Source organism: Vitis vinifera, chromosome 18, assembly GCF_030704535.1.
Source record: "Vitis vinifera cultivar Pinot Noir 40024 chromosome 18, ASM3070453v1".
Classification (NCBI taxonomy): domain Eukaryota; kingdom Viridiplantae; phylum Streptophyta; class Magnoliopsida; order Vitales; family Vitaceae; genus Vitis; species Vitis vinifera.
In genome coordinates this window covers 33,917,948-33,938,681 of record NC_081822.1, presented here as the reverse complement: position 1 = coordinate 33,938,681, position 20,734 = coordinate 33,917,948, and the positions used below count along the sequence as shown (strand labels likewise).

The 20,734-nt window shown below is 37.3% G+C and overlaps 1 protein-coding gene across 2 annotated transcripts; it reads left to right on the top strand.

Annotated features, from left to right (window-relative positions):
• The first annotated feature begins 1,161 nt into the window (after positions 1–1,161).
• LOC100253453 (uncharacterized) lies at positions 1,162–12,770 on the top strand. Of its 2 annotated transcripts, none has more exons than XM_002277492.5 (7): positions 1,162–1,566; positions 2,936–3,291; positions 7,011–7,196; positions 7,370–7,471; positions 7,562–7,633; positions 7,754–7,870; positions 11,266–12,770. In XM_002277492.5, exons 1-7 carry the CDS (start codon positions 1,365–1,367, stop codon positions 12,547–12,549), a joined length of 2,319 nt encoding a protein of 772 aa, XP_002277528.2. In that variant the 5' UTR covers positions 1,162–1,364; the 3' UTR covers positions 12,550–12,770. The 2 variants fall into 2 exon arrangements, with proteins under 2 accessions (XP_002277528.2, XP_010645879.1); XM_010647577.3 differs by having other exon boundaries at positions 1,173–1,566; positions 7,562–7,636.
• Positions 12,771–20,734: the final 7,964 nt, after the last annotated feature.

Here is a 20,734-nt window from a genome sequence, read left to right as displayed (position 1 = left end):
AAGATATTAGATTGAGTCTTTTGTTACTCCACATTTATTTGATGGAAATTTGTAAGCATTTTCAGAATTGTTTTCGTGAACGGTTTTCTAATTTTAAAAATAAAAAATTATTTTTTAGAATCCAAAACATGATTGATAATTTTTTTTAATATAAATAGTTTTTTGAAAATTGTCATGGAAGTAAGGTTTTAAGAAAAATATATATTTTAATTATTTTTTTGATGTTGTTTTGAAAAATAATTATATAAATATAGATAATAATAAAACATAAATAATATGAAAAATTATTTTTAAGAAATATTTTTAAAATTATTTTCAAATAATAATGTTATAAGTTTTTAAATAGACTATTCTTCCAAGAAAACATTATAGAATTATCTCCGAGTTTAAAGTAAAATTTTTTTATTTAGGAATTCAAATTTATTTTCGATAATGATACAATACACATATATGACATAATTTTTTTAAAGTATTTTTTGAGCCCATCCCATAGTATTTTTAAAAAAATACTTTTATCTTGAAAAGTAAACACTTAAAAAAATATTAAAAATTCACTTCCAATATTTCGTGAAAAATAAATATTCCATAGATAATTTTTGTAAAAATATTTTAAGAAAAACCACTTTTTGTTTGATAATTATTTAAAAAAATAGTTTTTTATATTTTGTAAAACAAAAATAGGTTGAAAAATTAAAATATCTTTAATAATCTAAATACATTTTAAAAATAATTTTTATATCTAATATTTTATTTATAATTATTCTATATATTTGTATGATTATTTTTTAAAATCACTTTTAAAAAACAAGTGAAAAGTTTATAAAACAATTAAAAGATATTATAAAAAAACATACGATTTTATATTTTAAAATTAAAAATAGAAAATGATTTTTAAATTTCTAAGGCGTTTTCTTGATTTTTTTTTAATTTTAGAGAACAAAAAAGGTCTTAATCTTTTTAATTATTAAAAAATAATTTATTTTCAAAACAAATTGTCACAAGAATGTTTTTGTAAAAAATAAATAAAATATATTTTCTAAATAATTTCATATTTGAAAACTATTTCTAAGAAAAGTTACCAAAATTGTCATAATAGTAATAATAATAATAATGATAATAATAGAAAAAACATACTCAACCCACGAAGAAAACATAACCTAATGTGATGAGACCAAAAATATCTCGTCATCTGCTGACTTAAACCCTATATATAATATACCTTCATATATTTTTTTTGTCTCAATATTTCAACCATTCTCTTGCTATCTCACAAAACTAAACCCTAGCTTTCTTCTCTTTGTTACCCTATCTAGGGTTAGGGTTTACTCGTCTCGGCCCAGTAGCACCTGTTTCCTGTGGATCACATGGCGGAAGAAGAGGTCGTCGTCGTCGCCGGCGCCAGCCCCGCGCCGTCCGATCACAAGCGGAAGCTCGAAGATTTGGAGCCCGAAGCCCCGGAGCAGGCGGAACCGGACGGTGTCCAGGGCGCTGACGCGGGGGACTATGTGGCGAACGATGAGTCGGAGGCGAAGCGTCCTCGGGTCGAGGACCAGGATGATGATTTAGGTACTTGGATTGTTGAATCCGTTGGACCAATGGGTTTGGTTGGGTTTTCTAGGGTTTCGACAATGTTCGCGAAATCTAGGGTTATTTAGTCTGTGTGTTTTTTCTTGTTGCAAAATGGTTGTCTGTGCCGATTTGTTGCTTCGTTTCGTTGCTGAGAAAATGGAAGAAATAGTAAATATAGGAAACATTGAAACCATCATTCTTCTTTTTTTGGTGTGAATTTTTTCTCGTCCAGACGATTTGTTGCTATGTTTTTGGTTTACGAGAAAATGGAGGAAAAGGACAGTAGGAAAATAAGTGCATGTATGATTTTTGTTATTTTTCTATGGGGTTCCTTTTATTTTCTTTGGAGATCTTTATTTTCTATGGAGATCATTGCATTGCATTGCATTATATTTTCCAGGGTTCGAAAATGCTTGTGAACTCGTTGCTGATTTGTTGTGTTTCTTCAGTTCCTTCTTGCACATTTTTGGGGGAAATTGGTATCCTTATACAGGCATTTTGCTCTTTTGGTTGCTGGGAAAAAGTAGGAAAAAAAAAAGAAGAAAGGGGAGATATAGGAAAAATCGAAATCATAATTTCCCTTAAGTGATTTTTTCTTGGAAATAACTGTTCATACAGAATTGTTGCTTTGGTTGGCTCCCGAGAAACCAAGGGCGAAGAAAACAACGGAGAAATATAGGAGTCGCAAAATTTTATATATATTGTCTGTTTTGGTTGATTTTAATTTTTCTCTTTGATGAGCTCATTGCTTTCTATTGCATTCTGAGAAGGCAAAAATATTTATGAAATCATTGGTGATGCATTTTTTCATAAGTATGTGCTTTCCTTTTTTCTGTTATTGTGGTAAATGGATGACCTTTTTTTTCCTCAGGAGATGGTTGCTTCTGCTTATTTATTGTACTGTTTGGTTTCTGGGGAAATCGAGGGAGGAGAGAGACAAGAAAGGAGAAACAAAAACTAAACCTTTTGTGTGTGTACATTTATATTGTACTTTTGGCTGAGTTATGTTGTGATGTGCACCTTTTCTTTTTCATTTTTTTTTTATAAGGTTAACAGAAAAAAATATGTGATCATTGTTTGACTATTTTTCCTTGGAAAATAGTTTTCCATGCTGATTTCTGTTTGGATTCCAAGAAACTGGAGTAAAAGAAAACAATTGAAACTTTGTACATAACTTTGTTGGGCTCTTTGTATAGTAGGAGGTGATTTTTAGTTAGTATCTTCTTTTACATGTTCTTGTTTTAGATGCAAAAAATTGATTTGTTTTTGCTCTCAAAAGTAATAAGAGCACTTAAAATTGTAACCGAAGCAAACACTATCTGAGTAATTTTGTTTGCTAATAATTTTATTTTTTTGATGATGGCAGCGACTGAGAATGGATACCAAAGGGAGAAAGAAGATGAGGTCATAAAGGAAAATGTTGAACTGACTGTGGAGAATGCCCAATCACAGGAAGCTCCACATCCAACTGAGGAAGCTCCAGAGGCTGTGAATGATGAGCAACCTTCTACTGATAATGAGCAGAAGGAGGATACCCAAGAACCCTCAATTGAGAATCCTCAGTTGGAAAATCCTCAGCAACCCACTGGAGAGGAATTTGAGAAACCTGCTGAGGAAATTCCTCAACAAGAGGTCGGGGATGTTCCCTCTGCTGAAGTGCAACAGCAACCTACATCAGAGACTCAGACAATGTCACGGAAAATGGAGGTCCCTAATAATAAGGTTGGGTTACTAAGTTGCTAAAGTACTTTTTTTTCCCTAACCTTTAAAGAAGTTTAGATGGATCTGATTATTGTGCCTATCAATAAAAAAAGATGGGTCTGATTATTGTGTTGAATAACCTTTGGTGTGTCAATATCTTCAATATCCATGAGCATGGATATGGGAAATCTTACTTCAAACTTCCGTCGCTTTCGTGCTAATATTTTCCATTTTCCCGAATCAACATTGATATCGGTACTTTTAGAACTTTGCTATTGTCAATATTGATATTTTATTTGTTTGATCTAACTTAGATGCTGTATTTGGTGATCTAATTAATATTCCTTGTCACTACCTAATTCCCTTGTGATTTACTATATTTTAATTCTTTGATTCATAGTCTTGCTTTACAAACATTCTCGCTCTCTCTGGATCTTGGAAGGGATGAGGGGAAGGTACATGCTGGACTTGGTGATTTGATGAATATTCCTCATCACTACCTAAATCCCTTGTGATTTACTATATTTTAATTCTTTGAGTCGTAGTCTTTGCTTCACAAAAATTCTCCCTCTTTTGGGATCTTGGAAGGAATGAGGGAAGGGGGGAAAAATGCTCAGACAGGCTTTCCTTTCAGGGTGTAATTTTGCTTTAGAAAGCTCATCCCTGGGTATATCTTAGAGCCTTGAGTGAAAAGCTTTCATGGTTCTAGTCCTACTTGGTTGATTAGTGCTGATGCTTCATGCAGCAGACAAGTTTTTGTCTCTCTGCAGCTAGGTTGTCTTAGTTTGTAATTTTTCCTTGTGCTTTTTTAATATCATGTATCTTATACCTTGTCTAGTAATTTCAAAAGTTTATTACTCAAAAACTTCACTACCATCAAAATATATTATGATCATTGTCATATAAAGCAAGCATTAAATGATAGATTTTTGTCTTTTTCATGACATTGGAAATCAGATTATAGATAGAAGATAAATTTCATTAACAACTTACAGTTCATTGATGTTTAGTCATTAACCATGTAGATAAAATTAGCAATACTTAAAATTTAAATTTCTCTATTATCTTAAATATTCTATGGTGTCTATATGGGTATGGTCCTTAATATATGATGCTTGATTCCTGTTTGCATAATGTTTACTCAGGGTAAGTAGTCCAGTTTGATGTTTCTTTGTCTCTGAGTGAAACACTTGTGGATTTGCAAAGGCCTAATAAATGATATCTATCTGATCAGAATAAAATGGACGTCAAATCTGCTTGTTAAATTTAATTAAAATGATTGTTTGATAAAGTAGGACAATCACACTTGTCACATGTGTGGGTGTTATATATTAAACTTTTACTAAAATAATGTAAATATTTATTAGATTGCATGTTTAAGATTTTCTATGCACCTTACATTTTATGGTTACCTTAAATTTACATATTATGTTAAGAGTCATTAAAGTTGCTTAGATCACCAGGAGAAGGCTAGAATGTGTGAGTTTGAGGTGCCATGAGAAAACCTGGTGATGCAGTACAGAAAGTAAAATGCAAGGAGAGTATAATTGAAAGGACCTTAGGAATCACTCCTAGAAACCTTAGGCTTCACACCCAAGTACTCTTTGCATCACACAAAGGAAAAAAAGTGGTTGCTGAAAATTTATTCGTTCATTGATTCCTCCCAAAAGACTAATCAACTACTATATAAGACTTTTCTAGGGACTTATAACTCCTTGGAACTAGACATAGTAATAATGCAACTTGAAAATGACAAACCTGGAATGACTACTGACCACATTAAAGATCATTGGAAAATGACAACAATAATGACTGAAAATGGTAACTTATAACCATCAGCTAGACCCATAACTTAATTTCTGAAAGTACTTTCTAGGCTGAACCCATATTGACTTGTATAAGATCTCAACTAAGCCCATTATCATCCAGAGAGTGCCCAATTAAAGCTTGGGCCTTGGAGCCCACTCCTTTGCGCCTCTGATAAACCTTTAAAAGTGGCTGCCACTTGTCTATATCACCTGGTGGCCTATCATTCAACACAATGTATGGTTCTAGGTAAAGTGGATGGCAGAAAAGAGTTTTGTGTTTGCAAAACACACTGTGAGGTTGCAGGTGGTTTTGTTTAGTTAATATTTGGAGATACGGTGTCTGAACTTTGAGTTTAGTTTATCATTTGGTTCCTGCATGCATATGCCCTCAAAAAATAGAGAGAAGTTAATGAATAGAAGAAATTGAATAAATTATATATATTCTTAATAAAAAATGAAAATACTAATTTGAGGCACTTTTTTTTTTTTTTATTATCAGAAACGAAGAAGAATATATTAATATAAAAACAAATACAAGAAAGAAAAAAAGAGACAAGAAAAAGAGAAAAAAACCAAGGGAAGGATGAGAGGTCCTTCCTACACAAATTGAACAAAGGATAAAACTCCCAATAATAGAACTCTAAAAACAAAGAGAAACCCCATCAATCTTCAAACTTTTGAAACGCAAGCCCCAATCCAATTGAGTTGTAGAATGTTTAAAGGAACTCCTCTAAAAGCTTCAGTACAAGAAGCTCATAGAGAAGAATAAAACCGGATCAAATCCCATACCATCTCTTCCGTTCTCCCTTTATCCTCAAATATCCTATTGTTTCTCTCTTGCCACACCATCCAAATCAAAGTAAGGCAAGCAATTTGCCAAAGTGTCTTGCCTCTTAATGAGTTCCCCAAGCCTTTAAAAGTAATAACCAACATGTCCTCAAGGCTCCTTGGAGGGACCCAAACCAACCCTACTAGATTGAACAACCTTTGCCAAAGTCCAATGGTAACGGGACAATGAAGAAAAAGGTGGTCAATCGACTCTCCATTTCCTTTTCAAAGAATGCACCATTGAGGACAGAGGGCTTTGTAGGGTCTTCTCAATTGCAACTTGTCATTAGTGTCTACCTTCCCATGTGCTACTAACCAAGCAAGGGCCTTAACCTTTGAAGGGATTTTTGAGCTCCATAAAAACTTGGCTAGAAGGAACATTAAAGGATTTGAGACTTTTGACAAGGCCAAGAAAAAAGATTTCACTGAAAACAAGCCTGATGAAGACAAAGACCACACTCTTAAATCTGATGAAGAAGGGGAGAAAAGCATAGAATTAATGGAGGACATTAATCTCTGAAGGAGATCAATTTCTGAATCCGTTAGATTGCGGTGAAAGTTAAAATTCCAAGATAGTGGTAAGGAATTGCCAAGGACATTTGAGACAGTGAGGTTTTTCACAGAAATAACTCTGTAAAGATCAGCATATTGAGAGCACAAAGTTTGGTTACCCCACCAAAGATCTTCCCAGAACCGAATTCTCTCCCCATTGCCCACCACTAGGTGGACAAAAGGGGAGAACTCCTGGAAAACTTGAGCAATAGCCTTTCAAGGACATCTGTGTGACCATCTAACCACCGTGTTGGCGTCCCATCCATTAGAATGTGTCCCATATATACTCGCAATAACCTTATGCCATGGCATTTAAGGAAGAAAGTAGGCTTCTTGACCACATTCTTATTTCTGATTTTATGATTAGCAATTTCTGTGTGCTTTTGATTGATAGAAACAGGTTTATTTCTATTTTGCTGTGTGTTTGGGATGTGCTTTTTCTTTCTTTATTCTTCTTCTCTCTCCCTTTCTTTATTTATTATTATTATTATTATTTTTTAAGTTTTATCTGAAAGAGTTTGGTGACATGTTGTCATGCAAATGCTGGTCCAGGTTGGGGTTCTTATTGGTAAAGCTGGCGATACTATACGGTTCCTTCAGTACAACTCAGGGGCAAAAATCCAGATCACAAGGGATGCTGATGCAGATCCATATTCTGCCTCAAGGCCTGTAGAACTAATAGGAAGCTTGGAAAACATAAACAAGGCTGAGAAACTTATAAAGGATGTTATTGCAGAGGTTCAATCCTATTTCCGAAATCAATCTTTATTCTTTTAGTATCACTTCTCAATCTGGGCCCAATTGAGCGCAGTATATTTATTTTGGCCAATGCCTGTTCTTCATTTTGTTTGGTTTGAAATAATTAAAATTGTCCATTTCACATTTCCTCAAATTGGTGTATTGTCCTGCAGGCTGATGCAGGGGGTTCTCCTTCCCTTGTAGCTAGAGGTTTTGCTACTGCACAGGCTGTTGGGGCTGCAGAACAAGTTCAGATACAAGTTCCAAATGAGAAGGTTATTTATGTTTGTCTGTTGGGATATTGATGCATCCAAACATTTATATGCTTCAGGCCCTTCTTTATTTGAGCTTTCCTTTTGATGCAGGTTGGTTTAATCATAGGCAAAGGTGGGGAAACCATTAAAAGCCTGCAGACCAGATCAGGGGCTCGCATCCAGGTAGTTGATATCGTATGCCTTGCACTGAGTCACATATTAAAATGTGTAGAAGGAATTTCAATGGAGGTGATGCCCATCTAGGAGCATCATACAAATACTAACTTTTTAATTCTTGTTTAGTTGATACCTCAACATCTCCCTGAAGGAGACCAATCTAAAGAAAGGACTGTGAGAGTTACTGGTGACAAGAAGCAAATTGAGATGGCTAGAGAAATGATAAAGGAAGTTATGAATCAGGTTTGTTCTTGAAGTTATGCCTGTTTGGTTGAATACATTGCAGTTGCTCTTTCTTCTTTAATTTTATTGCAACCATGTTTATTTATAAGATTTATTTAGATTCCCCAATTACAGCTTTCTGGGCACTTGAGCTTGTTAAGTTAGCTTTTGGGTTTTTTGCCAATCTTAAGGATATGCTTTGCTCGTCATGCTTCAATACAGGAAATGATGATAAAATCTTAGAAAAAGTTTGAACTTGTTTGAAGGGAGTACGTTTATTAATTCCCAAGGATTACTTTGATTTCTATGAACTATATTACTTCAGAAAATGTTACATTCATTTTATTGGGCATTTCATCTGCATTAAGTTAGAGGAACAATTCAATAGATTCATTCTGATCTGTCTGAAGCTCGATATAACCTTTTATCCATAAATTGTTAATGTATGTTAGATTATACCAGCTACACTATTCGTTCTGTTGGTTGCTTCAACCTTTTTTCTACAGCATGTTTTCCTTTTTATTGTTTGTGTATCTAGGACCTTGGAGGAAGTCTTAGAAAATAACCTGAAACCATTGCGAGAGACAGTTGTTTATTTTTTCACTTAAGTTATCATGGTTCCAACATTGGGTAACATCATTATGTGGCAGTTTGATTAAAGAGTCCCATGTTGTTGGGATTGCCTGATATATTCTACTTCTCTTAAGTAATACTTGGGGTGATAATGTCCACTTGTATTATGTGTAGAGTATCATAGATCTTAAGCCAAAGTTTTTTGTAGTTTGCATATGGTACTTTTGAATGGAGAGAGAGAGTTACTTATTTAAGATGACATTAGATCCCACTATGACATTATAAGTTAAATCCTTGATGTTCCGACTTTACTTCATTCAAATAAATGTTTTTTCAAAACATGCTCAATTTCCTTCTGAGTTTGTGAAGTAGGCCCTAGCTAGCAACTACCCTTTAGTCACAAGTTGCTGGTTTGGCATGATTACCTGTGTGAACACCTGTATATTCATATAGTGGATGCTGCTCTGTGTTGCTTACATGACGCCTTTTCATCCATTTGAGGAAGAATTGTTTAATGATTTTACCTGGGACTGAGAGCTCATAACTTGAATAACACATGAGAGTTTGCGATATTGATGAATAATCCATGCCAAGGTCACTTGAAATGCTGTTAGGAAGATCTTATATTCAATCCGAGATGTCGGTTGCCATGATTTATTTATGTTGAAGGTGCCGATTTCGAATTGGTTGGCTTTAAAAATGCAGATTTGGCTATTGCCTTTCACATGGGCCCAGCATTGCTTTCTTGGTGTAGACATAGACAACCACTATTCACTCCCATCCACTGAAGAGAGGTATCAGGCATTAATCTCGCGATTGCAGGATGTTAATAGTTGGTAAGATTGCTTTGAGACTTAAAAACTAAAAATCATAATTTAGCAAGGCTATATTGTATTAACCTTAGTTCTCTTTAGTGTCCCCCATGTTCTATGCATGAGACTTGTGTTGGAAAACAGTGTCATGCCTGGTGAAGTTGTCATGCTTAAAGTGTGTGTGGGATCAGTGCTTCCCAAATTTGTATTTGATGATATGCTGAAATATCTGAAGAATATGGACTTGTCCTCTCATTTGCATTGAGGTGCATCACAAGTTTTGAAAAGCATGGTTCTGAAGCTAGGATCAATGAGAGAACTTATATTGCTTGCGTCAACCACATGCTACAATACCATACCTTATATGACCAAATGTTAAGAAATATAGAATATTTGTGTGACTGAATTCAGATCAGAGTTGTTGCTAGAAAGATGAATGAAAGAGATGGATGCTACCTAATGATATTGTTTCTAGATCGATAACTTTGTTTTTCAAAGTTACCTGAAATGAAAATGCTTAGGGTTTGTGCTTTATTGAACATTCAATCTCATCTCTCAATCTTGATTTGCCTTTTTCCTGAATCTGTGTTTGCCATGTCAAGTTAGATTAGAGATCTTGTCATCTGGGCCAATTTGATGGTACTTTGCTCCCGTTCCGTGTCAAATTTTTTTATTTCTTCCAAGTATTCCATTTGTAATTTCATATGAAATGACTGTGGAACATATGATGTTCATTGGATGTATATGGTATGTCCGCTAACCATGTAGAATATTTTATATTTATAGGTACTAAAAGCATTTTAGAAATTTTTGTTTCATAATTGGTGAAAGGAATTTGTGAGTTAAGCCATCTAGTAATTTAAAGGCTTTCTTTTGTACATCATTGAAGCAAAGCTTAAAGTTTTCATTTTTATTTGTGACTTGATAGTAATTTTCTGAAAAATAGCTGTTGGGTTATTTCCTGGATATTGACTTCCTAATGAATTGTGATCATGGTATCTTCATATGCCTGTTTTGAGATTCTCATATAAGCATATGCATGCATAAATTGTGACCCGGAGAATTTAAGGTTTCTAAAGTGAACTAGACTTATCCAGTTGAATGGTTATGGAAAGTTATAGCTGCAGGAATCTGGTGTGGAGGCATAGACTGCCAAACTGGGTAAGAGTATTGACCATTAACTATTTAAAGTACTTTATCTGCTTTTCTGTTTTCAAGAGAATAAGGTATTCTTTTGCATTCAAGAATGAGCAATTGTGCTGGCAAAACCTAAAAGTTATGTTTCCAAAGTGAGCTAGCATTGTATAAATTGAAAAATAAAAGAGCTTCGTGGCAGGGTATGTGTGAAAAAGCAAATTAATATAATTGATGAAAAGTATGTGCAGGCCTGATTCTGCTACAGACTTGTTGATAAATCTGTTCCAGCATAGAGCTTGTTTCATTTCATCATTGCTTTCTTCTGTGTTTGAGAAGGGACAGATATTGATTACAAGGATCAGTTGGTGTACTTCTTGAAATCTTATCTTGAACTCTAAAATATATCATACATAGAATTTTGAATTTATTGCATTGCTTTGGTGGACTCTCTACTTTTATCTACATTTTCTTTCTTTGGTTGTACTTTCTTGTTTAGTTAAGCATGACCTTGGCAGTTGTTATTTATGTAGGTTGAGTGTGTATGTGAATTACCAGTTTCTGTGTTGCTATTTTACATCAAGTTAGCAGCATTATTGACTTGAATTCTTCCCTTATTTTGCTTATCATCTCTGCTCATATTTCATGTCTTTCGATTAAAGTTAACTGTAGTTTCACATGGTTGATTTGACCAGATTATCTTGTCTTCCACGTTGTAATCTTACTTGCTACTTTATTTTCATCTCTTTGTCAATCAAGAGCACACCCTTCTTTGGATCAGAAGCAGCGAATATGAACTCCAAACAGCAACTTCATGCTCTCTTTATTTTTTGTATTTTATTTAGTAAATTATGTTAGTTTGCTAACTTATTTCTTTCTGTAATTTTCTTGGAGTAGCCTGTGAGATCATCAACCTACCCAGGCAGTTATAACCAACAGGGCTATCGACCTCGTGGTCCCACTGGACCATCTCAATGGGGCCCGCGGGGTCCACATCCTGGGCAGCCAACAGGGTATGATTACCAACGAGGAGCTTATCCATCTCAGAATCAGCAGTATGCGCCGCCTTCATATGGTGGTTATCCTCCACAACAAATGGCCCCAAGAAGCAGCTTTGGTTCAGGGTGGGAGCAAAGGCCCCCTGCTAACATGCAGGGGCCTCCACAGAGTGGTGGCTATGATTTCTATGGTGGACAAGGAGGCCATGGTCCTGATGCCCCTGCTGCTGCTCCACATTCTGCTTCTATGTCCATTCATGCACCTGGTCCTTCCCCCAGCCCTGGGATGGGTCCACCCCCTTCCCAAGGAAATTACAATTATGGACAGCCACAGGGTCCAGATTATGGGCAACAGGCTCAGTATTCCCAAACAGGACCTCCTCAACAGGGCTATGGGCATGGATATGATGAACCAAAATATGAAGGTCAGGCTCCAACACATCCTCCATATGGAGGACATGGTTCTCAGCCTGTTTACCCACAAGGTGGTGCTCAATCAGGGTATCCCCCACAACAGCCATATGGTAAGCCACAATCATATGGCATGGCATCACAGGCACCAGCAGCACAATCCTATGGCCCACCTAGGGCTAGTCAACCTGGGGATGTTCCTTATCAAGGTCCCATGTCTTCAAACCAATCATATGGTCCAAATGTACCTCCACAACAATACCCATATGCATCAAGTGGGCCCATGCAGCAATCTTATCCTGCTTATGGGTCTCAACCAGCTGCTGATGGGTATAATCAGCCACAACCAGCATCCGGCCCAGGATATCCACAGCAAGGTGGCCAGCCTATGTCAGGTTACAGTCAACCTGGTGGACAGCAGGCACCAGGCTATGCGCAAGTGGGTCCTCAAGGGGGTTATGGCCCATACCCTTCACAACCAGGATATGCTGAACAACAGACTGCAAACAATGCAGCTTATGGATACCAAGGGTCTGCAGATCCCACTTACAACAGTGGGCCTGCCTCAGCCTATGGTGCACAACCAAGTGGCCAGCCAGGTTATGTCCAACCAACGCCTACTCAGCCAAGCTATGATCAGTCAATCCCCGCACAGTCAGGTGGCTATGGAGCTGTACCAGCAACTGCACCAGTTGGTTATGGAAAAAGTTTGTCACCCCAGCCAGGTTATCCTCAGTATGATGCAACTCAGATGTATGGTGCGCATCGCTGAACTGTTTTTTGATATAGTTCTTAGTTGAGTTTGACTGGAGATAGATGTTCTCAGTATCTAAAACACTTAAGACCTAGAGTTAGTGAATTCGTGTAGGGTTATTTCTGACTGATATTGAGACTTCTAGGCCATGCTCTATTAATCCTGTTTCCAGATGATGTCATATGAACTAATCTTCTAAGTTTATTATCAATCTTATTGTTCTCCTAGTTTGCTGCTTATTTTCCAATACCCTACTCTGGGTAGCTTCCAATTGCTGCTTTCTGGATTGCTTGACTGTGGAAACTTCATGGTGACAAAGTCCTTCAGACTTTTAAAGGTGAATCTTGTGGATTTGTTTGTGGTAATAGGGTGAAATATGGGGTTATTGTTATAGTTATCAATAAATCTGAACTGTAAATTGCATTAGAAACTGAAATGTATCATGTCAATGGGACAATGATGTTGTAGTAAAGTTGAGGTTCAATAGTTATTTGTTTTAAAGTAATTCATCGTTCTTCTCATGGGGCTCCTCAGAAGTCTTATGGTGTGTGAGATTCAATTGAGGAGAGGTTTAAAAGGAAATTGACTGCTTGGAAAAAGCAGGAACCCTGTCCAAAGGAGGAATACTCGTTTAGAGCAATCTATCAAATCTCCCTATCTATTTTATTCTCCTTTTTTGCAATTCCCAAAAAGATGAGGGGGTTAAAGAAAATTCAATGAGACTTTGTAGGGAGACACAAGGGAACAAGAAAGATCTATTTGGTAAATTGATCAAATGCTTGCAAGGATAAGTAGTATGGAGGGTTGCAAGGATAAGTAGTATGGAGGGTTGGGTCGAAGAAGATTGTAGAGCCTTGATCAAGCCTTGTAAGGCAAATGGTTGTAGAGATTTCCTTTTGAGCGGGAGAGCTTGTGGAGGAAGATTGTACATGAAAAATTTGGGGAGATGGGCTAGGTGAGGGATCCTTTTGAAATGAGTCTATGGAAAGACATTATTAAAGGTGGGAAAGATTTCAGTCTTAAATTAGCTGTCCGACTTAGTAATGATAGACTTGAAAGATTTTGGTGGGATAGATTCATGAGGGAGTTTAAGTTAAAAGATGCATCACTTACACTTCTCATCATAGCCTTCTTAAAAAATGCTATAGTTTATGGGATGGAGGAGGTCAAGGTGGCTGTTGGGAGGCTTGATTAGAAAACTCTTCCAAGATTTTGAGACAGATGTACAGACCCTATTTCTACAACTTATTTATACCCTTTGAAAGTGTAAGAAGGAGAGGACAACTTCAATGTGGAAAGACAATAGAAGGGAAAATTTGGTGTGGAGTTTTACTACAAATCGTTAAGTGCTATGAGTAATTTAATATTTTCAGCCAAAGAGATTTGGGTGTCTCGAGCTCTCCCTAGAATGTGTTTTTTTTTCTTTTGCGTGAGAAGTTTGTTAGGAGAAGATCTTAATTGCATATCGTTAATGAAGAAGGGATGAGCCATGGTCAATAGATGTAGCCTTTGTAAAGACAATAGAAAATTAATTGATTACATTTTGATTCATTGTGATAAGACAAAAGTGTTATGGACTTTTCTATTAGCACTATTTGACTTGAAATGGGTGCTTCCGACTTCAGTGTAAAACCTCCCGGTATGGAAATTTAAGGGGGTTTAGATAAGAAGAGAGGAATTGTTTGATGCATAGCTTTGATTGGCTTGTTATGATGAAAAGGGTGTAATAAAAGAACTTTCGATGATGAAGAGCTCTTAGATCAAAGATTGACAGAGTTCTTCATTAAATCATTATTAGAGTGGTCCCATGCTTCGTTGCAAATGGAAAGCCACCTCCATTTTGGATTTCTTAGATGATCTCACTTATAAATAGTTTGGTTTGTTTTTATAGGCTAACCTTTTATACATTTAGTGTTGGTACTGTCATGTTTTGTGTATACTCCTCAATGCATAGGATATATCCCTTCTTTTTGGTGCTTAATACATGCTTTCTTTGTCTATCAAAAAAAAGTTTTTTTTTATAAAAAAAAACAATGATTTCAACATGGATGAGGTCTCTTGGTGGTCCTTCCATAGAACAGGGGAATTCTATCTAATAGGATTCCAATTTGAAAGTAAAAAGTGTCAAATGTTAAAGGACTATGATGCCCTCGTGTGTGAGAGTAATTTTATCTTATTTGGACTGAGAATAGTCTGAAGAGGGGTTGACAAGTTAAAGAGTCAGAAGGCTGAAAAAAGTTATAGACTAGTTGAAAAGTCTCAACATGAGAAAGAAATTTGCATATCTTTTGAGATTGTTAATTTGTGTATGTTAATTTGTGTAGTGAAATTTAGGTTGTTAGATTAGTGTACAAACAAATGGAGTTAAGGTATAAGCAAGGAGGAAAATTTCAGGATATATCGGCGATAGTGTATCGGGAAGGGTTAACACGATATTTCGTGGAGAAAAATCGAATGAAAGATATTTTCGCAAAAATGGCCAAAATATTGGCGATATATCAGCGATTTTGTGAAAAAATCGCTTCTGGTGGCAATAAATCGCCGATATATCGGCGATAAATCGCCAAAAAATCGGCGGTATTCCCCCTCCTTCATGCAGCGTGATCTGACGGCCCAGATCACGTCCGTGTTGATTCGACGGCCCAAATGTGATTTCAACAATAATATAGCGATCCAACGGCCAAATTGCTCCAAGTTTTTTATCCAACGGCCAAAATTGATTTTTAACAGTAAATTAATATCCCAACGGCTATTTTGGCTCAAATTTCTTCTATAAATAGCTCAAATTTCATCCATTTTTGCTTTCATTCTTCATTTGCTCTCTCATTACTCCAATTTTTATTAAGGTTGCTCAATTATTCAATCATTTTAAGGTATGTTTGTTTTAAATTGTAATTAATTTTGTTTGCAATTGTAATTAATTCATGTATTTTCAATTAATTAGTATGTTTGCAATATGAATGATTTAATGTTATTTTTACATTCAATTGTAATTAATTTGTATATTTTTATTGAATTAACTTAGGTTAATTTGATTATTTAATTATAAATTGATATGTTTATTTAGATGATTATTTGTGATTTATTTTCACATTTAGAATTAAATTAAACTAGTTAACTTAGCTAATTATTTAATTAATTTAATTAACATGAACTAATATATATTGAATATGAAATATGTTTATTTTTATGATTATTGAGATTTATTTTGGTACTAAAGGGACATTGCAATGTAATATGTGCAAATTATTGATATTTAATGAAATGAAGTATTTTATGTGACTTTATAATGAGAACAATTACAAAATTAACATTTCTTATAAATCGACATGATACAATTACATCTAATATCGCAAATTATATCATATGTATATCAAATTTTTTAATAAAACAATTTTAAAATATCTATTATACTTCTAATTATATTATTATGATGTTTTCTTTATATTTCCATGAGTTTTAAGTCTACCAATATTTTTTTCCAAAATATCCGCCGATATGTCTTTGATATATCCGATATATCCGTAAAATTGAAGTACTGATATATTCGTGATTACCGATATTTTTATCTTTGGGTATAAGGATACACAAAGCTTGAGACCCATTGGTATACACATGTGTGGACCCCGCATTTCGGCTCAATGCGTTTCCTACTCGATGGCGAGTTCGATTTTTATTTGAAAAATTGATTTTTATTGATTATTTGAAAATGACTTGGAGTCGCCACTTATTTTTGTTTTATTTTTAAAGGGTAAACAAAATAATAAAGAAAAACCCTAAGTGTGACTCCTTATTTTGGAAAATGCGGTCTATGAAAAACCGGATCGGGTTTGGGGGTTAGGTTACTTATCAGGAAGGTACGGTAAAGACCGTAGCACCCCTCTAAGTCCCTAAAATCGGGTCTCTACTAATGAAATGAAGCTGACATGACAATCAATGAGAAATTCAATGAATACTCGAATCAATCATGCGCATATGAGTATCAGAATATGCAATAGAGGATAACCGAAGTGGAAGTGAAAGTGGATGCGTACCTGATCAGCAAACGGCAACGCGCTATCACAAAATGGGATTAGTGCATAGTAATGAACACAAAGTATATCACTCATATCACCCAACCAGATAAAGGAGCACCAATATCATGCATGGTATTATTTCAATTCCATTTTTATTTCAAAGGAAATTTATTTGATGTCGGGCCCCCACCAAAGCCCGTTCACTTTTATATGAATTAATTTCGTAAATTCTATCACCAAGAATTACGAAAAATAAATTCACACTTATTTTAAAACATTTTGAAAATCAAAGAAAATTCGAAAATGGGTCGCCAAAAAGAAAATGGCGACCAAATTTTATTGAAAATGGAATTTTGAGTCCTAAAAATAAACTAAGGATGAAAACTTAAAAAAAGAGTACAATTATTTGAAGAATTTAAAAATTGAGAAACCATTTGAAAACTGGAATTTGATGGATTATTTTAAAATCAAGGATGATGAAATGAAAAGTGAAGAAAAGGTATGTGGCCCCAAAGGTGGCCATGCAAAAAGGTATAAGTGGGAGAGTTGGTAAGGAATAACCATGCAAGTTAGGGGTCTCCCGGGGTGTAAGTAAGCTGATCACTGAACCACATCATTGAACACGCAACTGTTGATTTTCACTTGGGCTTATGGCTGTGCTCCAGATGCACTCGAGTTTGGAATATCTTACAGAATGCCAATTCCAGAATTTCAGAAATCCCATTAGATACTCGCTTATATATTCTCAATCTTGGGTAAAGTTTCCTCTGCCAAGGCACATGGAATAACTTCAAGAGCCTTTGCAAATGACCGGGAGCAGTAGCTCTCCATTCCCCGCAACACCTTTACTCAATAACACCCCCTATCTGATCAAATGGTATAAGCAACTTTGCTCGCTTCTTAGGCATCCTTGCCATGCACCTTCTTAAATGGGTATAGGGGCGACATTTTCAACCCGGAGTGCGTTCTTCTTTAAGTCTCTTCACTGCCACTAATGAACCATCTGTTGCAACTTGTAATTCTCGCAGAGAAAACCTCTTGAGTTGCCCCAGGTGGACTTCTGGATCCTCTTCAGCAGGTACATCAAAGAACTGCTCTTGTGGCTTCCTCCGCCGCCACCATGCAAAACCAATTGCTGGTGCAGCAAACAATAAAGCAACACCGACAGCCCTTCGCCTATTATCTGGGAACGAATAGATAGCATATAATGCCGTCGCAGCCTCTTCCTTCTCTCTAACTTTCCCGTCTTGAAAATGACCTTACTATTCATAAAGAGAGAAATCCATAGTTCTCCTGGAAGCATGAAGTCCAGTGTACCCAAGATGTGAAGGGAAAAAAGAGCTCATCATTGAAAACAGCCTGGTCCCATGCTTTCGAGTGAGCAAACCTGTTAGCTACACGATCCATATCAGCTAAGGACCTTTCATCCTGTAGTTGTCCTTTCAAAGATCTCAGTATTATTCGACCCCATTTCTCACTTCTCATCCAATACGGGGTTCGAGCTTCCATTCAAGATTGGTTGAATTACATTTGGGCAGTAGTTAGTGGATGGTGAGGGGGAGCGAGATGGAACATCATCAGTAATCCCAGATTGCCCTGCTCCTGGGGCCTTTCATGCAGCTGCTCATTTTGCCACATGGAAGAGCCTTGCTCAACCACGTGTCTTCTTTTGAGAGGACAGTACAGAATCATATGTTGCTTTTAAAGTGCCAATGGAAGGTTGACAGGTGGCATGAGGATCTGCTCTTGAGGAGCGTCTTCTGTTATTAGTGGCGTAGTGGAGGCGGGTAGCTAGAGGAGAGGGGGTGCTTTTCAGAGGGGCTTTTGGCTGCTGGTTGGAGGAGATTTTTTGAGAAGCTAGAAAGGAGTTTTCTGAGGGCGGGAGTAGAACTCAGGGAAAAAAACCAGGGGTGTTGATACCTCGCGCTCCTGGTGTTCCACGTAGTTGCCAAATGGATGGATGCGCGACCTCAACCAAAATAGGTTCTTGATTCAGTCGTTACACCTGCAAAAAGGGCATCCGGACGGGGTGTCCAGATGCACCCTCCGATGGTTTTGTTAGCCATGGTTTGGGAGAGAGATAAATCAGTTGGCCTTTTACTAGGTATAGCGAGCTTACCTTCCTTTCTGTGTGAAGGTTTATATATATAGTTCCAGGAGCACTGTTCCTCTCATTAATGGTGAGGAGATATTTTATGTTGTCATGATGACATTAGGTGGCAGCATGACCATCATCACCCTACGGGCGGCTGACAGGGATCGTGACAGGTGATGCGGCTGTCAGAGATCGTGGGAAGTGATCATGTGGAATGATCGTAAGAAGTGACTTGTTGTCACTTCATCCTGTCCTCTCACCCTGCAGGTGGCGGAACGTGGGTCATGACAGGCTGTTGTGGTAACGTGTGAGACTTGCTTACTTCAGTCAATAATCCGGACCATTGTATCCGGATGATACATGTTGATCATCCGGATGTACTGTGTAAGCCGTCCGGATGATACGTTTATAAATGTCGTTTGATCTTCCTTGAGGTAGTCCGGAAAAGCGTGTCATGTGTGCTTTATAGGAAGATCCGGATGAGGGTGACTCGGATGATAATTAGTGTCATGTGTCACTGTAAGATGTGTGCCACGTGTCACTGCAAGATGCGTGTCACGTGTCACTGCAAGATACGTGCCACGTGTTCTCGGAGGGAGGGGTCCCTACAAGGGGTAGCTAAAGGAGAGGGGTTGCTGTTTTCTGCCAGAGAGGAAGAGCGTATGAGGGGGAGAACCAGAGAGGGTGAGAGAGGATATCGATTTTTGAGAGAAATGAGAGAAGATCCTTTCAGTTGAGGAAGGTAGCAGGCTGTTTGGTTTGGGAAGGACTTACAGAGGAATTTATTCAGCTGCGGGGAAGGAGGACTTTGGGGGGATCCGGGCAGAGGTGGTTTGCCTTTTGGAGGCTGCTGGTGAGAGAGTTACAGAGAGGTAAGCTTGCTGGTTTCATCGGCATTGGAGGAGGATTTAAGGCGTTTAGAGCTGAACAGAACCTCATTGGAAAAGAGTTCACTCAGGTATGGATGTAACTGACTTATTGATTGATTTGAATTCATGCTTGATGTTGTTAATCTGAATATGCCTTGCTTCTGCTGTGAAATACCCCGAGAATCATGCCAATAGTTGTATTTGATGTGTTTAACTCACCTAACCAGAAGGCTCACTGATGATCTGTGAAGTGAAGCCTCATTTGAAGCTGTTTTAATTTTTTTTTTATGCTCTGTTTCTATTGTTTCTTCTCTATGGTGGTTGCCTTTTGTTCTTGAGTCTTGTTCAATGCATGGGCTACGAGAGAAGGGGAGAATCCAGGACTGACTCAACCAGAGGCTTGGGGCGAAGGGAATTTCATTCGGTTTTGACCTGTGACAGTGACAGGAAGAATGATAAGTTCATTGGGTAACTGTGAAGACAAGGCTCCGAGGAAGCTTTGACTTGTGTTGAATCGAACAAGCAGGGAACTGCGAGACATGAGGCTAGTCCTCCTCTTGACGATGTCTTCGTTGATGTGCTTGGCCTCCCTATAAGGCATGAAAACGTTAGGTGCATCCTTTAGATCAATGCTTCTCAGAGATTCTATGACTATGCAATCAGGCGAAGGTGAAAACTGAATACTGTTTCCCCAGCACCAATGTAGCAGATGCAAATCTTATAAGAAAGCCAAAAAGAAGTTGTCCTCGAACGACGCCGCCGGCGGCGAAGCGCCTCCGCCATCACCACCTCACTGCCAACTCAGTCCAGCTGGGTATCAAACTCGGCTGCGGCATCCACTTCACTGCCGACTCGGTCCAGCTGGGTATCAAACTCAGCTACGGCATCCATCACTGCCAACTTAGTCCAGATGGGTACCAAATTCAGCTGTAATGTCTATTTCTCAAGGCCTTGCGTGGCGTCGTCGATGGGCATCATCACCAAATCTGCCATGGTCGTGGCCTTGGCCACTGTTGACGACGCTGGGACCATCCACTCTAGCAACTCCGCCGTTCCGAGTGCTTCTGGCGGAGATCCCGTGCATTCATCTAGTGCCAATTATTTCTTCTGTTCCCTACTCGTTCAGCGTGTCCATGTGCCGCTCTTCAATGTCTGTTCCGTCGTTCATCGCTTCGGAAAACCCCAAACATGCAAGCATGTCATCAAGAGTTGCCATATGGAAG